General features: G+C 41.4%; 1 protein-coding gene across 5 annotated transcripts in view; it reads left to right on the forward strand.

Annotated features, from left to right (window-relative positions):
* FARP1 (FERM, ARH/RhoGEF and pleckstrin domain protein 1) overlaps positions 1 to 21,183 on the forward strand; it is a 200,720-nt gene that overhangs the window by 19,058 nt on the left and 160,479 nt on the right. For all 5 annotated transcript variants that reach the window (XM_030234265.2, XM_050985358.1, XM_050985889.1 and 2 more), the window contains exon 2: positions 18,886 to 19,081. In XM_030234265.2, the coding sequence (XP_030090125.2) occupies positions 18,911 to 19,081 (171 nt within the window). In that variant the 5' untranslated portion in view covers positions 18,886 to 18,910. The remainder of the gene's footprint in view (positions 1 to 18,885; positions 19,082 to 21,183) is intronic.

Raw genomic sequence — 21,183 nt, forward strand, 5'->3', positions numbered from 1 at the left:
GTTCAAGGACTTTGAGCAAGAAAGTCATGTCTGCTCCTTTGTTTAACAGTCCTTGACAGACTTTCTTTTGTGAATACATCTAACTATGTATTAATGCATTTTAAATTTTTGCCGTCATAACATCCTGTGATAATGCCATTAATTGTGGTATGGAAAAAGTCCCTCCTTTTCCTCCTGTTTTTAAACCAGGTGCCTGATAAACTTCATGTTATATTGCTTAATTCATTTATTCCGACACATGATTTCCTATTTGGTTTCTCCATAGTACCATTAATGATTTTATGTCTGTCATTTTATCCATATTTCCTCCTAATCTAAATGCACTTGTTTGCTTAGTTCTCCTTAGGTTGAAGTTGTTTCAGACCTCCCATTGTTGTCACTCTTTGAGTCTTTTCTTGATCAGCAGAATGCCTCTCTGAAAATCGCTTGGTGCAGCCTCTGTAGGTGCAGAGCTGCTGTGGTGTTCCTGCCAGGTATCCCCGAGCTGCTCACTCCTGCTGCTCCCTTTGCTCTCCCAGCCAGCCCTGAGCTCTTCATCTGTGAGTGTGTAGTTCCTGACTTTAATTAAATTGTGGTGACTCCAGGGTTCCCATTCACTGTATTGGCTGTGACTTTGTGGTGTGTGTGAATAAATACCTGACAAATCTATCTGCAGCTCAAAGTAGTGAGTTGGCTTTGTAATTTTGCAGCTTGCTCGGTTTTTCACATAAATAATTACTATATTGAGTAGCACAAATGCAAAACCAGAGCTCTTGTGAAAACTGGCTGTATATTCCTGTGCTTTTTCTTTCAATCTAACCAATTAATTCACATCAAGACCACCTTCCATTTTATCCCATGATAATTTAATTTCTTTAAAAGCCTGTGGTGAGAGACATTGTCAAAGGTTTGTTAGTGATCCAGGCATGTTATACATATCACACATACCACACTTCCCTATATATGTCACGGCAAGTCTGCAGAAGAAGTCATGCCATGATGACATTCCTCTGTCGTGTTTATTTGCATACCTGCTGATCTGTTCTACAGTTTCTATCAGCTTTCTCAGTGTAGAAGTGAGCCTGTAGCTACCAGCCTGGTGTTCCCTGGAGTTCTCTTATTGAAATTGGCAGTACATCCTCAGCTTTTTATATCTTGTTTTTTGAGTTTGTCTTAGAGGGAAGCTGGGCAGCAAGGTTAATAGTTCTGTGGTGGTATGTTTTAAGTGCCTTTAAAATTTCTGGGTAAATAGCTTCTAAATCTGGGGACCTGCTGTTGATCCTAAAGTCTGCTCTAATGTTGCTGTGGTTTTGACAGTCTTGTGCCTGTGCCATGTTCTTGCTCCCATACACACCTTGCATTTTCCTGGGTTTTGGGAGAGTGGCCAGTTTGTCTGCATTGTCCCTTGGCCCTGCTCAGTAGGTGAGCAGACTTTCCTTCTGTGCCCAGAGTGCTTCCCATGTCTGAAGCAGGAGCTGAAAAGGAGGAGGTTGCTGGAAGGCAGCAATATACAGTCAGGGGGAGCACCTCTTTCTGCCTCAGTCCTAGTTTATGTTTGCTTAAGCAGGTCCCAAAGCCATGGCAATAATAATATATATAGATTGATATGAATTGGCATTTACTGCATTAATTATTTTTATGGACAGTGTAGTTGGATGTAATTGTTTACAGTTCTTGTCACTCAGAAAAATCTCCACTGCAATTAAAAAACTTGCACAAGTGGTTTTTTTTCAAAAATTTTTTGATTGATCATGGATTTATTTAGTATACTAATGTAAACTGTTTTGTTTTGGATTTTGTATTCATAACAGGATTTAAATACAACTCTTCAAATGTTTAAGACATGCATAGAATTTCAGATCAGAATTAAAGGGAAGATGTTTATTGTTCCGAAGGGTTAAAGGGTGTTTTGATTTTGAAGCAGTTCACCATTGAATGTTTCATATTAATTCCTGCCATTTGATCTTTAGTATTTGTAACAAAGATCCTCAGTCATGTGCAAGCTCTATTTTTGATGAGGATCAGACTTAGCCTGCTGTGCCTCTAATGGCTTTCTGGCTGTTTTACTGCTCTTTACTTCCTGTAAAAAAGAGGTAGTTCCTTGTTCTAGTCTTAGAATACTTGAGGTGAGACTGCAGCACTCTTCTCTTTCTCTTTTACTGACTTCATTTCCCCCTTTCTTCTCTTTATGTACGTGGTTATTTTTTGTTGTTCTCCAGTTTGTGTGTGTGTTCCCGTGGTTTTCCTTAATTGCTTTTTGCTCTGACTGCATGATCCTGGCTTGTGTCTGTGTATGAGGTTTGTGCAGCCGTTTTTCTCTAGATCCTGCCTTTTTCAGTGGCTCCTGAATCAACTTCCCTCCCTTGAATCAATTGAGGTAATGTGGCGTGGTGTTGCTTAGCAATGCTGGAAGCTGATACCGCTGGGTGATGTGTGTGCTGTAACAGCACTGAGTAGAAGAGACTACCTGTCCTCTGTGGTCTGTGCAGAGAAGAAATCTTGCATTTTCTGATGTTTTCAGCATGCTTACCTTTATGTGTTTGGGTGGGGTTTTTTCCTTCCTGTTGCCAAGTAACAGTTTTCAAGAGTTAGAGATGTTCCTCCCCCTCTTCCTCCTGATACATGCAGAAAACTTAGTGGCATGTAGAATCAAAATATAATTGGGATGTCAGTCTTTAAAGAACTGGGTATTTAATTAACTGTCGTGAGATAGGTATGTTTGCTGACTTCCTTCCCCACATACCAAGCAAAGCTGTTATGAAGGCAGAGCTGAGCTTTGTAGGATGTTTCAGTCCTCCAAAGTGGCATAGATTGGCAGCCAATATGGTGTGCATGGCAGTGGATTAAAAACCAGGATGAATTTAATACCACCAACCACATAAGAATATAGAATGAGCTATTTTGGCAGTAGATATAAAGGTGTTAATGGAAATTACTAGCTCTGAAATATTTCTTTAAAATTGTTGAAATCTCTAAATTTTCGGCTGTGGGTAGATTTTTTACTCTCATTTCAATGGCAAAAGAGTAAAGTATTCTCCCTTCCAGCTTTCTTGTTTTGTTGTTTTTGTTTTTTTACAAAGCCAAGGGAGTATACTTCTTTTAAAATTTAAACTATCTGCTTGTTTTCTTTTTGTTCATTTTTTTATTAAGAAGCACTAGGAGAATGACATATATTGGAATCAAATATCTTTGAGGCACATTTTTACCAGGTGGTTGCTCTCATTTTCACACAACACTGAATAGAAATGGGCGATAACCCCATGTTTAAGTTGTAGGGTAGGATAACTGTGAAGGTGTTATTTTCCTCTTTTAAACCAATCAGAATACAAACCAAAGTTTTTAGTTGCAATCCTGGGTGGAAGACAGAGGAGGGTGTTCTCCATCAGCCTGGTAGGAGTGTGAACCTTGACATCTTTCATTTCTTTGATGGCAGTTGTATTGATTATATCTGAATATACTAATACCCTCAGCAGGGATAAATCTTGGTCAGAGTAAATTTCTTTGTTTGTTTCATGCAATAATGTTTGTGCTTCAGTCAGCACAACCTCACCATTGTTTTGCAAAAGCTCTTGGAGTTGGAAGGCTTAGAAACTCCTTATGGAGTTCTTACAGATTTTGTGTGCAGTTGGGCAAAGCTTTTGGGTGAGCAATTGCAGCCCTCAGATGCTGGGTACCTGCTGTCTCAGTGCTGCTGCAAGATCACCTGTTCCTTTGAGCCTTAGCCCCAGCACTGGACTGCTGATGGGGTGGAAGAAAGGTAATGGTGGGATGGGGACATGGACCTCCACAGCTGGCTCATGGGAGCCCAGCCTGGAGAATGAATCTGAGCACTGGGAGTGCTCTTGATAAGGTCAAAATACACCCAAAAGTCAAGGATGGTGGCAGTGGAGAGGTGCAATCCTGGAGGCTGATCCCACCTGAGTGCTGTTTATTGGGGCTATAAAGGTTTGCTTATGGGACATGGGATTGTTCAATGGGGTGGTCTCTCTGATCAGCTGCTCCTGCTTAACTAGTAGTTTTCATAACCAACAAATGCATTTCCAGTAGCCTGATAGTTTATTCATTTCTGGTTTAGGCCATTTAATCCATAGTGTGTACTCATTTATCCTTTTCTGTAGGGAAACAAAGCATCGAGCTGGCAAGGGGATTTTATAGCAGGTTCATTGCCATGGTTTCAGACAGCCTTACATAGCTTAAAAATAGATTCAGGAAAGAATATTCTCTTCCCTTCCTTGCCTCCCCCAGCTCTAACTAATTGGAATTTCCTTTTTTTGTTTGTGTATTTTTGTTGTTGTGGGCTTACTGACTGACAGGTCAAGCAGATTTGTTTGATGTTTTGTTTTAAAGAGGAAAGTTCATCGTAGTATCTAATGCATTGGGGAGTGAGTTCCCTGGCAGCGTGCCAAGGCTATTACCTCCTGCTCCTGTCTCCTACACTTCAGTAGTGCCACTCTGGCAGACTGCAGCTCATTACAAACCGGTGTAATAGTCCGAGATGTGTGAGGGACCATCCTGGGCATACCTGGGATAATTATAACCTTGACATCGCCTTGTGCTGAGCGGGGGAAATGCAGAGGGTACATGATGATGTGTCTTTTGCAGCCTGCTCTCCTGCCTGAACAGCATCCTCTTGAAGAGGCCAGCTGGCAGCTTTACTGTGTCTCCTGCAACCCACAGCGAGGATGTTGCAGATAGGTTGAGGATCATGGATGTAACTAGCAGGACAAGTTTTAAAATACTGCTTTGTGTACAGCAGTGCCTGGGCAGCAGCTGCAAGGAGCTAGGGGAGGCAAACTGGGTGGCCTCTCCTTCCCCTTCTCAGTGTCCTTGCTGAGGCAGCACCAGAGCTACACAGCCTTGGCTGGCATGCCTAGAGCTGGGCATGGCTTCACTGCCTCCAGATTGCAGTGTCATTTGTCTTTGAATGTCAGAAAAATGGAGGTGGAACACAGCTTGGCAATTAATATGGTCTCCTCTGATGTGTTCTGGCTAAACTATGTTTAGCTTTGGGTTGGGCAGTTGAATCCCTCCCCCCCACCCCTGGCCTTCAACAGAGGTGCTGACTGCTTCTGTTAGCAGGAGTCCTAGATGCTTTTAAATCTCTCTCCTCAGACAGGAAGGGCATGGGTTGGAATCACACTGATGCCTTGGATTTCCTGCATTGCTTCCTGTTGAATTGCTGGGCCAGAAGCTAATGGTGGGGGGGGATACTGTACGCAGTGTTCCACTCCTGAGGCTCGCAGTGTGCCTATTTATGTTGGAAAGCAAGTAAATAACCCCACAGCAGCCTTGTCAGCTCATGTCTTTCAGTGTCAGGTTTTGGAGCAAAGGGAAAGTGTTCTGGGTTGAAGTGCAAAGGGAAGAAACCCCATGTGGTCTCTTAGTGAGCAAGGTGTCGGTTCTGCTGATCATTTTTTATCACCATCTTTGACTGCCCAAGAGAAACTGCAGTAAGTCTATTTGTTTGTATGGGTTGCTGCTGGTACAGGGCTTTTTCTTTCTTCCTCCTGCTGCTTTTGTGGTCAGGGTGCCCTGACCTTCCTCAGTAGGGACTGAATGGAGAAGGACTGATGTGATGTCAGCAAATGTATTAGTGAATGGGCTGCAGTGTATTGCTAATTCCTTCTCTTCTTGGTTTATTTACCTGTTGTAAATACTTTCAGACTTTCCTCTGTTTCCGAATCTATCAGAGTAGTGAACTTCAAAGAAGTTATGTCTTCTTTGTCCATATGCTGTGTTGGACAAAATTTGTGTATGTAGGAAGAAGGTGGTACCAGATAGGACTGCTTAAGGTACAACTGCTATTCAGAGGAGTTGAAACCTTTTGAAATATTTTCTTTTGCTCGTATGCTGTGCTGCTTTGCGTTTGGCAGCTGCAACATGTGCCTATGCTTCCCTGCTCCTCCCTGTGACACTCTGCAGTATTTATATGTCTGTTTTGGCACCTGGAGAGCAGAAGAAGAGCAGCCCCCAAGTACAGATGAGGGAAATGTGCCTTCTCAGCCTTCCACAGAGGCAGGAATCTGCCTTGACTTGTTCATCACCCGTACAGGACAGGTGGGTCAGGTTGGCTGTGACTTTATTCTGAAGAATGTCTCTTCCTCTTGGAGTGGAGGTGAGTTTGCCATCCTTTTGGAGGATGCACACTAGGATTTTCACAAAATACAGGGGTTCATGGTTCTAAGGGGTGGCAACGCAGTGTTTTCACATTTTGTAATTTTTTTCAATGTCCCAATTCAAACTTAAGCTGAAGGAGTTCTTCCAAGGAGAGCATGACTACCATCTCATGTCATCTGTTCAGTGATGTGCTCCCTGGGGAAAAGTGCAGACTTTTGCATGCGGGCCAGCCCAGATTGCAGAGCCCAGCTGTGTTAGTGGCCCTATGAAAATATAATTCTATCTGATGCTAGAGGGGGAAATTTTCCATACCTGGTTGATGTTTAAATATTCTTTAAGTGGACCACCTTTCTGCTGTAGTGATTTAAACCTCTGAAAATATTCTCTACATGAATTTACATAAAATAAAACAACCTGCATAATATTACATCAGTGCACGATGATCATATCCCTCCCCTGCCATCTATCCAATGCTTATGTCATCTTACATCCATTTTTCTTCCCTCCAACACTTCTAGCCACTTCCCTGCTCTGCTCGCTGGGCACCAGTGTGCTCCACATGGGAAAGCTTCTGTGTGTGTGTGCTCCTGAAGTGGGCTGAGCTTTGCACAAGTACTCACCTCCTCCACTGAAAGATGAAGATACTGGGTGTGTGTCTGTGTGTGTGACTGGATGGCTGGAATCAGAGACAGAGGGTGTATATATTTGGAGGACATCTCAGGTTGCTGGTGCCTCTATGGGAGTGGAGAAGTTGGGGGTGAGGTGAAAGGAATGCCAAAAGCAGATCCTACACTTTATTTTATGAGGTGTAATTTGAAGGCAGATGCTTCACTTGTAGACCTTGTGGGAATTGAAATATTCATATTCAGGAGTTATGAAAATTAGGGATAGTGTTTTCTGGACTCTCAAGGTAATGCCAGTCATGTGATTTGCTTTCTTTAAAGTTCACATGAGAAGGCAACCCATCTTAGTGCTTGGAAGATCATTATAGATCAGATGCTGTTTAAAGAACATGGTTAATATTGCAAAGCAGACGTTCATAGTGTAAAGATGTAGTTCTCCCTTTTTGTGATTTACAACACAAGGGTAATTATTTAATTGCGTTTTCCCCACCTAGCAATCTTTATGTTATTTTTTGGGTGTGGAGGTAGTTCTGCTTCCCCAGGGCACTGTTGTGTATTGCACTGTCTGTGAGAAAGCTCTCCTTCCTTGCCTTTTGCAGATGTTGAAAGGGAAGGGTGGCTCAAGATGGTGATGGCCTCCTCCTCTTAAGGAACTGGACTCACTTCTCAGCATTGTTAGAAGTTATTGTTATCTCCCTGCATTGTTAGAAGTTATTTAATCCCCCAGAAAATGGTTAAACTCTTCATAAGCTTGAGAAAATTACCAAGAGCTAATTTTCAGAAAGCCTCATGCTCATGGATGTAGCCTGCAGTTGTGTTTAAAGCAGGCTGTGGGCTGTGAAATACTTGAAGCACAATTTGGCCCTAAGGACCTTGCTTTGCACAGAACCCACAGAAGCAGTGGGTTTTCATGCTGTTTGACCAAGATCAATAAATGGATTTAGACTCCAAACTCCTAGTGGAGCCAGTGTCTCCATGTCTCTTGGACACCTGGGTTTTCTGTCTGTAATTCCCCATATAGGAAGTAAGGATATTGCGATGCCTCCTCCTCAAACAATCATGAAGTTAGAGTAAGTACTTTTCAAGAGAGTAAATCAGCTTCCTCTACAGAAAGCACAGAAAGATAATTGGTAATTCTGTCTTAACAGTAGAGTTCAAGGAGTTAGTAAGCTTTAAGGATAGATCAGGGTGGAAAAAAGAAATCCTGAGTGCCTTCCAGTAACTGTGCTACCTTGTGCAGTGAAATAGGCAGAGTGGTCTTTGGCAGATCCAGGGAGGGAAATTGGTAAAGGTTATGGTGTGCAAGAACAGGAAAAGGGCAAGTTGTAGTTTGATTACATGCTTAAATGCAAACAATTCCTGATTCTCATCTCTTCCTTATGCAGTATTCCTTTAAATAAAGAGGAAAATGAGAATCTGTTCTGTTGAAAATGAAAGCTGCTGTAGCAGCTGTAGGGTTTACACCCTTCAGTGGGGATTTCTGGCACTGGGGTAAGAGATGAGAGCAGCAGTGGCAGCAGACAGTCGTGCTCTGCTCTCACCCTGAGAGGGGGAGACCTCTGAGTGGTTGTGTACATGCAGGATAGGGCTGTTGACTTTGGTCTCACCTCTGGAAGGAAATCATAGAATCACAGAATATCCTGAGTTGGAAGGGACCCACAAGAGTCACTGAGTCCAACTCATGGCCCTGCACAGGCCAGCCCCGAGAATCACACCATGTGCCTCCTGAGGATGTTGTCCAAATGCTTCTTGACCTCTGGCAGGCTTGGAATTAATCCGGAGGAATCTGTCAGGAATAAAACCTGATGTCATTGTCCATGCACAAGGAAATAAGCTATTTTTTATCAGACATGACATACTTCCCCCTCCTCCATTTGTCTTGCTCTTCCTGACAATCCTTTTGCACTTTTTGGGAGACCTCTTCAATTTTGGCTTCTTATTCTCTTATCTTTCACCTGCAGTTCTACCTCCCTTGCAGAGTCCTTGTCAGACACCAGACATCTTGCCTGAATGAGTGCCCCTTCCCCATCCTTGTCCAATTTTTGTTTTTTTGCATTTAGTCAATGTCTTCCTTTTTCCTGCCTTGTTTTGTGCACTGCCTAAGGATCCCTGGCTCCCTCCCCTGCCTGTTGCGCTTGCTCTCCCTCCTGTTTTGGGCCCTTGTCCCAGTCTGCTCCCTTAGGTCTGGCATTTGTCCCTGCTGCACTCCAGATGCACTCCTTTCGCTTCCCCTCTGCCCGGGTGCCGGCAGCCCGGCCACGGCCAGCACAGGAAAGATGGGCACCCTCTGCTCCAGGGCCTGGATCTGCTCCAGAGCCTGGACCTGCTCCAGTTGGGCAGCCATGGAAATGAAAGGAGTCTTGGGCTCCTCTGTTCCCTGGCTGGCGGGTGCTCTCCCGCTCTGCAGGCGGTCCTTGGGCTGCCACTGGGAAAGAGAGCAGCGTTGGAGCGTGCTCGGCCAGGAGAGGCTCCTGGGAGATCCTGGCTATTGACTCCCTAAAGGTCTTTGCCTGCCGTGAGTGCCCCGTGTGCTACCATCGGATATGGCTATAAAAACTGATTTCCGTGTTCAGCATAATCTAAAGTTACGTGAGACTCAGGAGCCAAGAAGGGAATATGAGGAGTATAGGATGTTCTCCAAGGGAAGGAAGAGCAATCTAATACCCAGCGTGCCTGCTTTGCCCAGCACAGCAGTGTCCTCTGCCATGCTGCTTTACTGGGACCCTTGTATTGAGTGAGAAGACCTGTCAAAATCTTCCAGGCAGCATTCACATTGGATTATTTGAAATGTATTATTTATTATGTGCCTCTTTCTGCTTGATCTTTCACTGTCAGCTTCTGCCTCTTGATTCCTGAATTTTAAAAATGGATCTGAGTCCTACACCTCTCTGCCTTGCTTGGATTGTAAATACTGTTTTGGAGTGTCATGCTTCCAATGACATTTCAAGGAGGTCAGTGCAGACTGGTGGGCTGCTTTGGCAGTATTTCTGCTAACTCTCCTTGCCAGTGCTGCAAGGAAGAGATCAGTGCTTTCCACTGTCCCCTTTAGTAGGAGAAAGTACAGATTCCACAGATAATACTTTTTCACACCTCCAAGCAGGTGAGTAATTAGTTTTGAGATGTAACAAGAAACCACAGGGATGTAATCTGTACTGAAACAGGTTTGTTGATAAAGAGACAATGGTGTGGTTGAACAGGAAACCCTTCTCTAGGTGCAGCTTTAAAGCTTGCTCTAATAGTGCTGTGCTTTGGACTGACTTAGGTTGGTTTTCATTGTGAAGTTAGTTACAGTGGGAAAAGATTGTTCTGCAAACCTCATGCATCTGTCTCACGTGAAAACCCACCCTTGTCTGTCTTCATGCAGCATATATAATACTCACATTTTAGCCAAACATAAAATGAGGCTGTACCTGTAGCAACAGTATATCTGTGTAACTCTCACAGTATCTCTGACAGCTTTTCACACAATAATGCTGTGTTATCAATTGTCTAAAGACACAAAAGTACCCAGTACAGGCAGTGTCTGGACTGTGATGCTTAGCACAGGTGGAGTCTTTCCCTGATTGAAGTATTTGCACAAAGAGAAATGAGTTAGGAACCCAAGGAAGTTTGAGAGTTTTGCAATAATTTTTAAAAGAATCTTTGAATTATTTTAAAGAATGATATAATGGCATAATAATGGCATAATTTAAAAACACTCTAGGGTAAGTATTATACAATCAAGCATCATGACCCATTTTGTCTCCAGCAGGATGCAAGTGAATATATTAAGTTGTTTTCTAAACAACAGTACATAAAGTAGTTTTTTTCTTCATGCTACAAGTATTTCTTGCTTGGTACTGTGTCATTATTAAATGTGGTATTTCCTTGGTCAAGAATAATAAAGGCTTATATAAAAAGACTTAATTTTTAAAAGCCCAAACAAAACAATCATTGTATATTCAGTTATAACAAGAAGTTTTACAAACTTATAAAAAGTCTCTTTTAGGAACAGACATTAAAATATTTAAAACATGAGGAATTCTTTTCTGGTTTTATGGTGGGTTATATACTGAGTGTAGGGCTTTGGCCATAAATACGTTTTTCCTGGTGCACAAGCAATGTAATAATTTTGTGGGAGTTTGATCACAAGCTTTGGGCATAAAGGAAACTAGTCAAGGCCATTATGGCCTCAATTTAACATGTTTGGATAGGCATCATCTGTGGCCGCCCAATGCTGAGCAATGATGTCATTGCCTCCGTGGTTTGGATCCGCTGGGCCGTGGGGGTGCCCAGCCCTGAGTGAGCACAGTGTGTGCCCTGCAGCTCCTGGGCTTCTGCTCCCTACTCGTGCAGCACACCTGCACAGGTGGGGGGTACTGGAGTGACACCTCTGGTGGCTCTCAGCAGGAGAGAGAGCGGGGCCAGGCGCACTGACCACGGCGTTTTGGTCTCCTGGAAGCGGTCTGTGTGCTCAGGGCAGGGAGAAGCTCCTCTGAAGGGCCACAGAATGCCTGAATTAGTCTCTGGTGCTCAGCAGTTCTCTGGAGGATCTGGCTTGCATTTAGGCAGTGTGAATACCTCTACTGTATACTCATACTTGGTTCAGAGAAATAGCATTTCCCCTGAGCTGTTTTATTTCTCAAAACCAGGACTGTATCAGATTTTCCCCCAACTGCTGAACAGTAGTATTAATGTAGTGTGTTATTTATTCTTTTGACATGTTTTTATTTCATGGAAAACGTCTACGTTATGCTTGAAGCTGGGTATGAGTTGCTGGATCCCTTTCAGAATTCTGTTAAATCTGGAAGTAAATCAGATTACTTTGTTCTACTATAAGCACATTCAGCTTGGCTTTCACATGAGGTGTTGTATGGGTGAATGAGCCCAGAGCACTCCAGCTGGTGCAACAGCTTTATTTATGCAGAGTGATGGCATGAAAACGTTTTGGAAAATGCTTTTAATGGCTTCAGGATTGATTTGTGCCACTATTGAACGACCAAACTGCTTAAAGTTCTTACCCACTTCATCTGTGTTTTCTAGTGACAAACTGTGGGCTCAGGTGATGACCCAGTTAATCAGAAAACTGTGCTGGTTGGAAACACAAGAAGTAGCGGTTTTCTTAGACTCTCCTTCTCAGTTCCTAGCATTTACCATGTGGCAATAAAGCTTCCACAGTCTCTCTGTTCATGATGTGAAATAGTTTTTTGCTCACATGGTGATGCTTTTATATCTCAACGGTAAAATGCTTTACGTCTTCATAAAATGATAACATGTACTTTCTCACTTCTGCAACACCTTTTATCATCAGTGAAAGATTAGCTGGGTGACTTTAGCATGTATTTCCTGTCCTCTTTACTCTTAATATTTTTTTAAATCACATTTTGTTACTTGTACAACCGTGCTGAATTTCACTTTTTCATAGGTTTTAGTGACAGAATTGGCAGGTTATGCAAAATAGAAGGGGTGTCAATAAAATCGAGTATGTAAGTATATGATATGTACTTCCAGCTCCTTCCTGAGCATAATTTCTTATGCAGGCATTTTTGTCAATGGGTTGAAAAGCATCTCAGAAAGCAGGTTGGGAGTTTTACAGTGAGGAAGAAATATCTTCCCCCTGGCCCGAGATAAAGCAGAAATTTTGTAGAAGAGGTGTGGTCTTGTCCGGTTGGGAAAGCAAAGTGTCAGGGAAGAATTTTCAATGGAAAACAGTGTTGAACTTCATGTATAAGTATGTTATAAACACATACATGGTACTTAAATGGTGATGCAGTAAGTTCAAAGCAAGTGGGGAATACTTAATTCAAATTTTAACTTATCTAATAACAAATGAAGCATTTGTGTGGAAATACCTCCCTCTGGTCTATTAAGGGATTCACGGCTCCACAAGGTCCCTGTTTTGCTCAGACTGTGCCTTTGGATGTGAAGGGAAAACATAGTTGGGTGAGAGTCACTAATTGAGCAATTGGAGCTAATCATCCCCTTGGCTTAGCAGATGAAACACTAATTTTCCTTCCAGGTGTAGCCAGAATTACCTGTTTGTACAGTGCCTTCAAGTTGGCTGATTTAAAACCCGAATTAAAAACTTTAAAATTGGCTGCGTTGGTTTGAATATGATGTTGGCATTCCTGATTCAAGTAAGTGATGTTGATCATGGTACAGGGGTGCCAGGTTGGGGTAGTGAAGAACAAAGAGCAGGCAAGTCTCCAGAGGTTGGGAAACAGTCACAATCAGACAAAAGAGTAACTTGTATGAAGAGGTTTCTGAGGAGTTCCTTTGAGAGGGTGAGTGTAAGAAGTTTGGCTTACTTAATTGCTCACTTACATATGTACAGTGCCTCGGCTTGCTTGTGTGAGATGCAGGGAAGGAGAAAAATTTTTTGCCTTCAGTCAGTTTCAAATGCAACATTGTCCAGAAACATAACACAAAGCGAATCAATACGTCTGCTGACTTGTTCAATATCACTGATGGCCATCAAAAGTAATTGCAATGTTGTGGGTTGAAATAAAGTATTTGTAAACCAGATTGGCTTAATTCACAGAGCAGTCTGTATTTGTGCTTAAGGGATGAGGATTTTCACAGAGGCAATTGGAAAAGCATAGATTTATCTATTACTGCACTTGTTGATAGATCTACTGACAGGTGTGTGACTGAGGAAAAAGGATAGCACACATCCAATTTGTGCAGGATGGGACTGTTCTTTGCTGACATCTGGCAGAAGAATTGGAATCTGGGACAGCTGCTAGTGCCACAGAATTGCAGACAGTTTTAGGACCTGAATGCAATGAAGATAAATGAGTTCCAGTTGGAAGCTGATTGGCCCTAAATCCAGAAATGAATGTGGGCACTCTGAATGCTGTACTGATAGGCTTGCAAGAGGTGTTTTTTATCCTGTACAGTCATAAATGCTCATTATTCTGGACTTTGGGCCACATTATTGGCATACTGAATAGTTTGAGGTTTTAAAGCTTTGTGTTACAGCTCAGGTCCCTAAATTTGACGTTGGTTTCAGGCTCAGGCTAGTTTGGTGTTAACTAAGTGTACTCTATTGCTTTACAAACCTGAGCACTTAGTCTGTCCAGCTGCATAACCATCCCACAGAAACTGGGTCAAGGGATAAGAGAGTGTTATTTAGAGATTTTTCAGAGTCTGACCAAGATAGGTAACTTTGTGTGCTCTGTTCATTTTCAGTGCAGGTAATGAATTTTATTATTTTAGAGATAGTCTTGCATACCTAAGGGAATTTCTTACTGCTGTAGGTTTTAGGAAGTCTGCAGAATGCTGAAGAATCTAATACTTGCTTCTGCAAGTCTCTGTCTAATTTTTGGTAGGCAGCCATGGTGTTTTCTTGAGCAGGAAGGTTTTTCAGGGTTAGTTTTCTGCATCTTCAGGGGCAGGAAAAAGATAAAAAAGATAAATCTGTGTTCACCTCCATCTCCTTTTCCACTGGTAGTACAAGGGACTAGACATGACCTATCTTTTTGACCATACCTTGCCTTGAGTCTCTTTATTTCTCACTTCATGAAGCAGCCATCACTTACAGTGTTAACCCTGTTTTGAGCTAGAAGACAGTCTAATGGTACAGAAAAATTGAATTTTTATTGCCTTCCTTCTCTATCTGAGTATTGTGGATGTGAGCAGAAAGGGCAGACAAGAAACTGAACACCAATCTCTTTAGCTGCAATGTTTCCTTTAGAGTCTGAGTCAAACCTAGTCTGCTGGGTGCAAGCAGAGAAACAGACACCCAGCCCCTGTGTCTGTACTACTGCCCTTCAAGCTTGAGCTATTTTTCTATTAAGAACTTTTCCCATTTCTTTGCTTCTACAAAAGTGCTGGGTTTTATCAAAGAAATTATAAATTGGACTTCACTGATCCTTTTAGGTCCCTTCCAAGACAGGATATTCTGTGATTCTGTGATTTACATGAATAATTTAAATTCTTTTAATCATCATATTTGCTTTGTACACTTCTACCAGGGACTTACACAAATTAAGCAGGATAATGCTTCTCAGTATAAAAACCTGAACTGTACTGGCCCTCTGTCTGCTTCCCATAATTTCAGACTGGATTGTAGTTTCAGTCTTCCTGGTTCTGTTGCCTTGTTATGCTATCATAATTTTTTAATATGGGTTCAAGATGCTTGATTTCATTTTTATGGTAATTCTGATGTGCTAATGAAAAGGCAGCATCGTTGGCAATTTATGCAGCATGTATAGAATTTTCTCTTACTGAAGGTGTTCAGGTCTGCTGTGTGCTTTCAGTAGGGCTATACTCACACCATCCCACTGTGCCTCAGGCTTCCCCACCTTTAAGAGGAGTGTTCTGAGCTTCCTTCTGTTTCATGCTGTGGAAGTGTCATAAAGGAAAGCAAAAGAAGGGGAAAGATGCTAGATACATGGTACCATTCTCTCCCATAACAGCAGTCTTCAGGCTTTGGGAGCCTCTTGCATCAAATCCAGCCCTGGTCTGACCTAAAGAGTAGAGTAGGTGAGAGACAGAGTGGCATCTCTTCCAACATACTGCTTCTGTTTTCCTCAGTCTTTTGTAAATTTTGTAGCCCTTTTTTCCTGACCCTGTTTTACCTGCCCCAGCCCCAACAAATGCTGTTTATACTTACAGCTCCCTTTAGGCTGAGCTTAATACTTTTTTCATCCTGCCGGAAAAAAATATGTGGAAATTTTAATTGGCCAGAACCTTTCTGATGCTATAAAATGTGTGTACTTTGAACAGGGAGAACTGAGGTGGCTTTATGCTGAACCACATTGTGGCCTTTGTCCAGCTACTGCATCAGTATCTACAGACCTTAAATTTTTAATCCAAACATTTGGTATCTGTGTAAAAGGGTTATTAATGTGTGATTTGAACAAAACAACATCTCCTAATCTATCTAATCACAGTTGTAGGGGTTTTTTTTTGTGTCTTCCAGGGGCTGTAAGTAGAGAAAGCTTTAGTCAGCCCAGTGGCCTGAGAGCAGCTGGCTGGGCTTAGCTCACCCTGGCATTGGATTTTCCAGCCTGCCGAGAGCTGATTTAATTTGCTAACCCAGCCAAGAACAAAACACTGAATTGTTTTCTTTTGAGTTAGAGAGGTGCCGTGGCTCAGCCTGAGGAGGGTGAGAGTCAGTGCTCAGCATCAGGCAGGACTGTATGGGTGGGAGCTGGGGAGGAGCAGAAGGGGACAAGACTCCCCCGTGGGCAGCTCTGCTGCCTCAGTAACTTCTCCTTCACCCAGGTGAGGATACAGGTTCATTCTCTGCAGCAGGCTCTCTCCATCTTGCAGGTGCTACAGCACTAGTGAGAACAGCACTGACATCCAGCAAACCTGCAGCTGAAACAATAGACTTGGTTTTGGCCCTGGGTTTCAACAGCTGTCAGAAAGAGCAGGCAGAAACTATTAATTTTCAGAGTTCAGAGGAATCCTCTTCTGTTTGCCACTCTCTGCTTCTGTATTGGTTGTCTGTCTCCACATGTTTTGCTTAGAGCTGCATATGCTAGAGTCTGGTGGCTGCTGCTCTTTTTTCTTGATTAACATCTTCCCCAATTTACTGTTGTCTTTGAATTTCTCTGTCGTTTGTCCAGACCTGATCCATCTCTTCATCATGACAGACATTAGGCATCCTTAATCCCCTCAGGTTTGCTCAATGTTTGCTTAATACTCTTCAGTTGTGTTCTGTAACCTTAGTTCACTGTCTCCTAGATCAAAGTGATATAAAGGTATACAGCTTGACTGATGTGCTGTGTTATTTTAGAGAGGGTAATTTTTAAGGCCTCTTACATAAAGTAAAAATATTATGCTGATGTTATGACAGCAACATAGTGACACAAGTGGCATGCAGAAAAAACCCTAAATAACTTCCAGAGCAGTATGCTGATGTTTAGACATTTAGGTTAAAAAATGGAAAGTCTTCTTTTAATTTTCCAGTAGCAGATGCTTGTGATCAGGGTAGCCTGATTACAATAGTTCTTAGATCTTTCCTTCCAAATGAAAGTGTATGTTTGCAACCAAATGGTTAAATATATCTATAAAACAAGAATTTCTATATTACCAACTTATTAACAATAAAAAAATCAGCTGTGTATATGGAATGGTTCTGCTTCTACCTTTCCTCCATGATTTTTTTGGCTCCTAAATTTGAGTGGTTTTTATGTGTTTCATAAAGTTTATTGGCCTCTCTTATTGTGTGTGTGGGCCACTGCATCATCTAGTCAGCAGAACATTTATAGAAGGGTTCAATGTCTGTAATATTTCCTTGCATGGATTATTTAATGGTATCATTTGAACTGACTTGATTGATTCCTGTGTTTGTGATTTAAGGGAAAGAACATAGCCAAAAACTTCTACAGTAGCACGGCAGTTGTAGAGATTGTGTCTGCCCTCTTGGTGCTGGCTGGGGTATGTGGTGACTTCAGGAGAGCTCTTACTCAGACCAGAATCTGTGCTCTTCTGGACTGGGTACCTGTGCTGCCTTTTTAGATGATCCTGTGTACTCCACACACAGGAAAAACAGATTATTTTCAAAGGGGCCCAGAGTCTTTCTACGTAGAGCTTGGTGTCTTTTCTTCTGGAATTCCTGCCTCCAACTGCAGCTTTCTTGTTGGCACTGCTTGTCTTATAAAAATATTTAATGTAATTATTTTTTAAGAATGAGATAAATATAATTGATTCATAGATTTTTTAGATCGCAGTGATAATTGAGGAAAAATTTGCCTCTCTGATAGTGGTTGGCATGGGCTTGGGTAGGTTTCACTAGTGTCTCTCTGACCTTGATGGGCAGGTTAGTGCTGAATTATTGCAAAAGCTTGCCTGCATTTTGTTCTTCTCCTTCACTTGTGCCTATTGAGCTGTTATTTAGAAGTGTGGGATCCATAATTTTTGATTCCCTTCCTTCTCAGCTAACATTTCTTTTAATCCAAGTGCCGTTTAAAATTTTTTTTACGCCTAGGTATTTGCTTTGTAAAAAATCTGTGGGAACAGATTAGTCAGGACATGGAAGAGTAATGTGTAGTAAATAGTGTATCCTGCCAAAGACTGGGCTGTTTTTATTCTATCCTTATGGTGGGAACTGGTGTCTTATTACCTGTCACTGTTCTTTATAGAATCCTGTAGAACTGGTGATGCATTCACAAATTTATAGGCTGTCTTGTGCTTCCCTTTTTTCCCATATAGGCTTCTCAATAATTGTAACCTCAGAGTTAAAGTCAGGCAGTGATTGGCAGTACTCTTCTTATGCCTCTGTTCAGCTGGAAAGTTACATTTCCATTTGTGCCCATCTGTGTGCTACATGTTTTGGTCATTGATCACCGTATAAAAGTCATGCAGAATCAAAATGCATTTACCAAGAAAGATAAATGGACAGTAGAAGTGGGTTTCATCAGAAACCCATCTAGAGTGTCAAAAAACAGGGTAGGAAAAGTGAAATAAAATTCTAGTGTTATGTGTAACATTCAACAAGTAAAACTAATGGTGCTTGAATTAAAAAAGAAGGTTCAAAATTGTGACAATAATGAAGATTTTCCCAATCAATGTTGGCTTTTTTTCTGGCATCCAAGTAGCATGTCCTCACAGTTCTTGGCTCATCTGTGGGATCAGGGCAGACCCCAGGTCTAGACCAGCTCTGGTCCCCAGTTTATAGCTGGTGTCATCTTGTACCCCTTGGCTTTCCCACTTCGCAGACCCTTACCGAGGTGGCAGCTGCAAAGTGCCAGAGAAGGCTGGAAGGAAGAAGTGCTGATGTAGCCAAGAGGGAATGATGGTCAGCAAGTGCTGAGTTCTCTCACTTGCTCTTCTTGCCTTCCTACCTTCTCTGGGAATCCTGTCTGGGGGTGATAACAGCCTGATTCATAAATAATTAAAAATTTACATAATTAATTGAAATCTGGGTTCTGTTGTGCTCTTTTTCCAATGTGGTTTAGTTTTCCGGGAGAAAAGGAATAATTTTCCCTCGTGTAGTACCGTAGCCTATCAGCCTTACCCCAAGGAGGTGATTAGGCTGTGTATTTTGAAAAGTATAAAATTTGTCTGATTTTCTTGTCTTCTTATGAGGCATTAAGAAAAAAATGTGATGGCTCTTACTTGTTGTTAATGGTCATACAGTTTGCTACCTGTAAGCATATATGCCATGATGCTTATGTGCAAAACATCTTCTTCATGACTGATATGGTCTTCTTTGCCCTTGTTCTTTTATCAGATATAAGAAACGAGTTTCCCTAAACATGGGTGAAACTGAGCAGAGACCAACAGCAGGATCCCGCTTAGGAGCTCAGGAAAATGCTGGGATCAGTACTTTGGAGCATGGACAGAAACCACCTATGACAACTCCAGGAAAACTTGTCTCTATCAAAATTCAGATGCTGGATGACACGCAAGAAACTTTTGACATTCCGGTAAGGATGTGGAGGATGGGCTGGCCAAAGATTATTCAGGCATTTCTGATAATGCATATTCTCCAACCAGTTCTCTTTTTATTTCAGCTGTGATTCTTTGGCTAGTGAATTCATGTTGCAGAGAAAATGGCTGTTGTGTATATCAGCATTAAATAGATCATGGTGCAGTACAATAGCATTAAACAGGGAAGTGAACTGTAGATTACAGTTATTAATTCCTTTTCTGTTTGAACAGCTTCAAGAGAAGTTAAAGTCCTTGGCGGTTTTTTCCCTTCAAGTATTAGATTAGTGGTTTCCTCTACTTTTTGAACAGTTGATGTATTTCCTTGCTGCTGTTTTGCTCTTGATCCAGTAAACTGTAGATGTATACAGATTTTTTGTCTTTCCTCTGGCAAGTCCTTCGGATATTAACTTGAAATCATCAAAGTTTTCAGTAATTTATATCACTCTTATAAGCACTGAAGCAACTTCTCACAGAAGTTGAGTGCAAGGAAAGAAGCAAAGCAGTCTCATCTAAAGTTTCTCTCTACCCTGTTGAGATTAATCTGGGTTTGTCCTTGCCAAGGAGACAGAGCTGCTGCTGCTTTAGTGTGTGGTTGTGATCAGTAGCATCAGTTAGAATTAGTTCTGATACCAAGACCCATCCAGTATCACACGATCTATCTGTTGGTAGCCACTAATGATTTTAATGTGCCATGCTTACACAATTAACATGAAATGTGGTTGAACACTGCTGCTGTTACAGAATGTGCTGGAATATATATTTTTCAAAGTCTTCAGGCTTCAGTGAATAGGAAAACAGAAACCTGAGTTCAAATTTCATCCTTTTGTTACTTGCATTTTCTGTAGCTATGGTAATTTTCATGCCTTCATTGGCTCAGATTTCCCTTCTGTGAAATGGAGGATCACCAGCAAGATACAGAGGTCTAAGACATACAGTACCCTAAACTGTATGTTTAGGGAAAAATGTTACCCCTGTATTAACATGAAGGAATTCTGATAATGAAAATTATAATTTTAAAAAATGTTTATAATGTTTTTATGGCCTGCTTATGAGGTTTGCTTGTCTATTTTCTGTGTGTACATGCAGTTGCTTTTTGCTGTTCAAAAGTGTAGTTCTAGTTTAAACCATCAAACACTAATAAAATTTTGGTGCTCTTTTATGTGATATAAATACCTCTATTATTCCAGAGACAAGTTTGGATTTTTTTTAAACTCATATGTGGATGCTAATACACTGTATTTTGAAAATTGAAAAAGATGTGTAGACACTTATGCAATGCACCCTGTAACTCCAGCTTTGCTTCTGGGAGTTTGAGAAAACAGTATTTTTTGGTTTTTAATATTAGAAGGTATCAACATTTCATTTGTTTTTAACTTCAGCAACACCTGGAAGACCTGGGGATATTAACAACTTTCTGTTGTGATCACTTCAATATGATTGATTTCAGAGACTTTTATTTCATAACCATCGCTATTCAAGGAAAGCCCAGTTGGTTTGAAAGTCAGACCTTGTGGTAAAATATGCAGGATGCCTAGATATGAAATCTTTTACAGCAAATATTTTCTAAAACCTTTTGTCTTTAATCTATGCATAGTCAAATGGAGGAATACATGTTGTTTTCAGTCTGCTCTAAAAGAAATTAATTGTTTTAGACCCATCTCACAAAACTGATGAAGTTTTGATACATCTAAATTGAGGTGTTTATTCATGCTGGAAACCCCATGTTCATATTTATAAGTTTCATGTTTTTAGCCAAATTGGTGGAGTATACACAGAAAAGGAAAGTGATACAATTTCAACAAAATATTTTAGGAGCAGCAAGTGTGGCCGTGGGCAGAAGACATTAAACATGTATGCCTAAGCACGTCTGTGGGTTTGCTTTTCAGTGGAGAATTAAAGACTTTTTGCGTGGTTGAAGATCGGAACTACGCTTCCCAAAACCTGAGCTGCTATGATTATGAAAATAAATTTGCAAATACGATACAAGTATAAACTGTGAAGGATTTGTGTTTCCTACAATTTCAGGAATTTTGCTGCACAAACCTTTCTGTGTTAGCAAATGAGCCATACTTTGGGTGGTTTTATTGATGCTTGTAGT

The sequence above is a fragment of the Serinus canaria genome, chromosome 1 (genome assembly GCF_022539315.1).
Source record: "Serinus canaria isolate serCan28SL12 chromosome 1, serCan2020, whole genome shotgun sequence".
NCBI classification, from domain to species: domain Eukaryota; kingdom Metazoa; phylum Chordata; class Aves; order Passeriformes; family Fringillidae; genus Serinus; species Serinus canaria.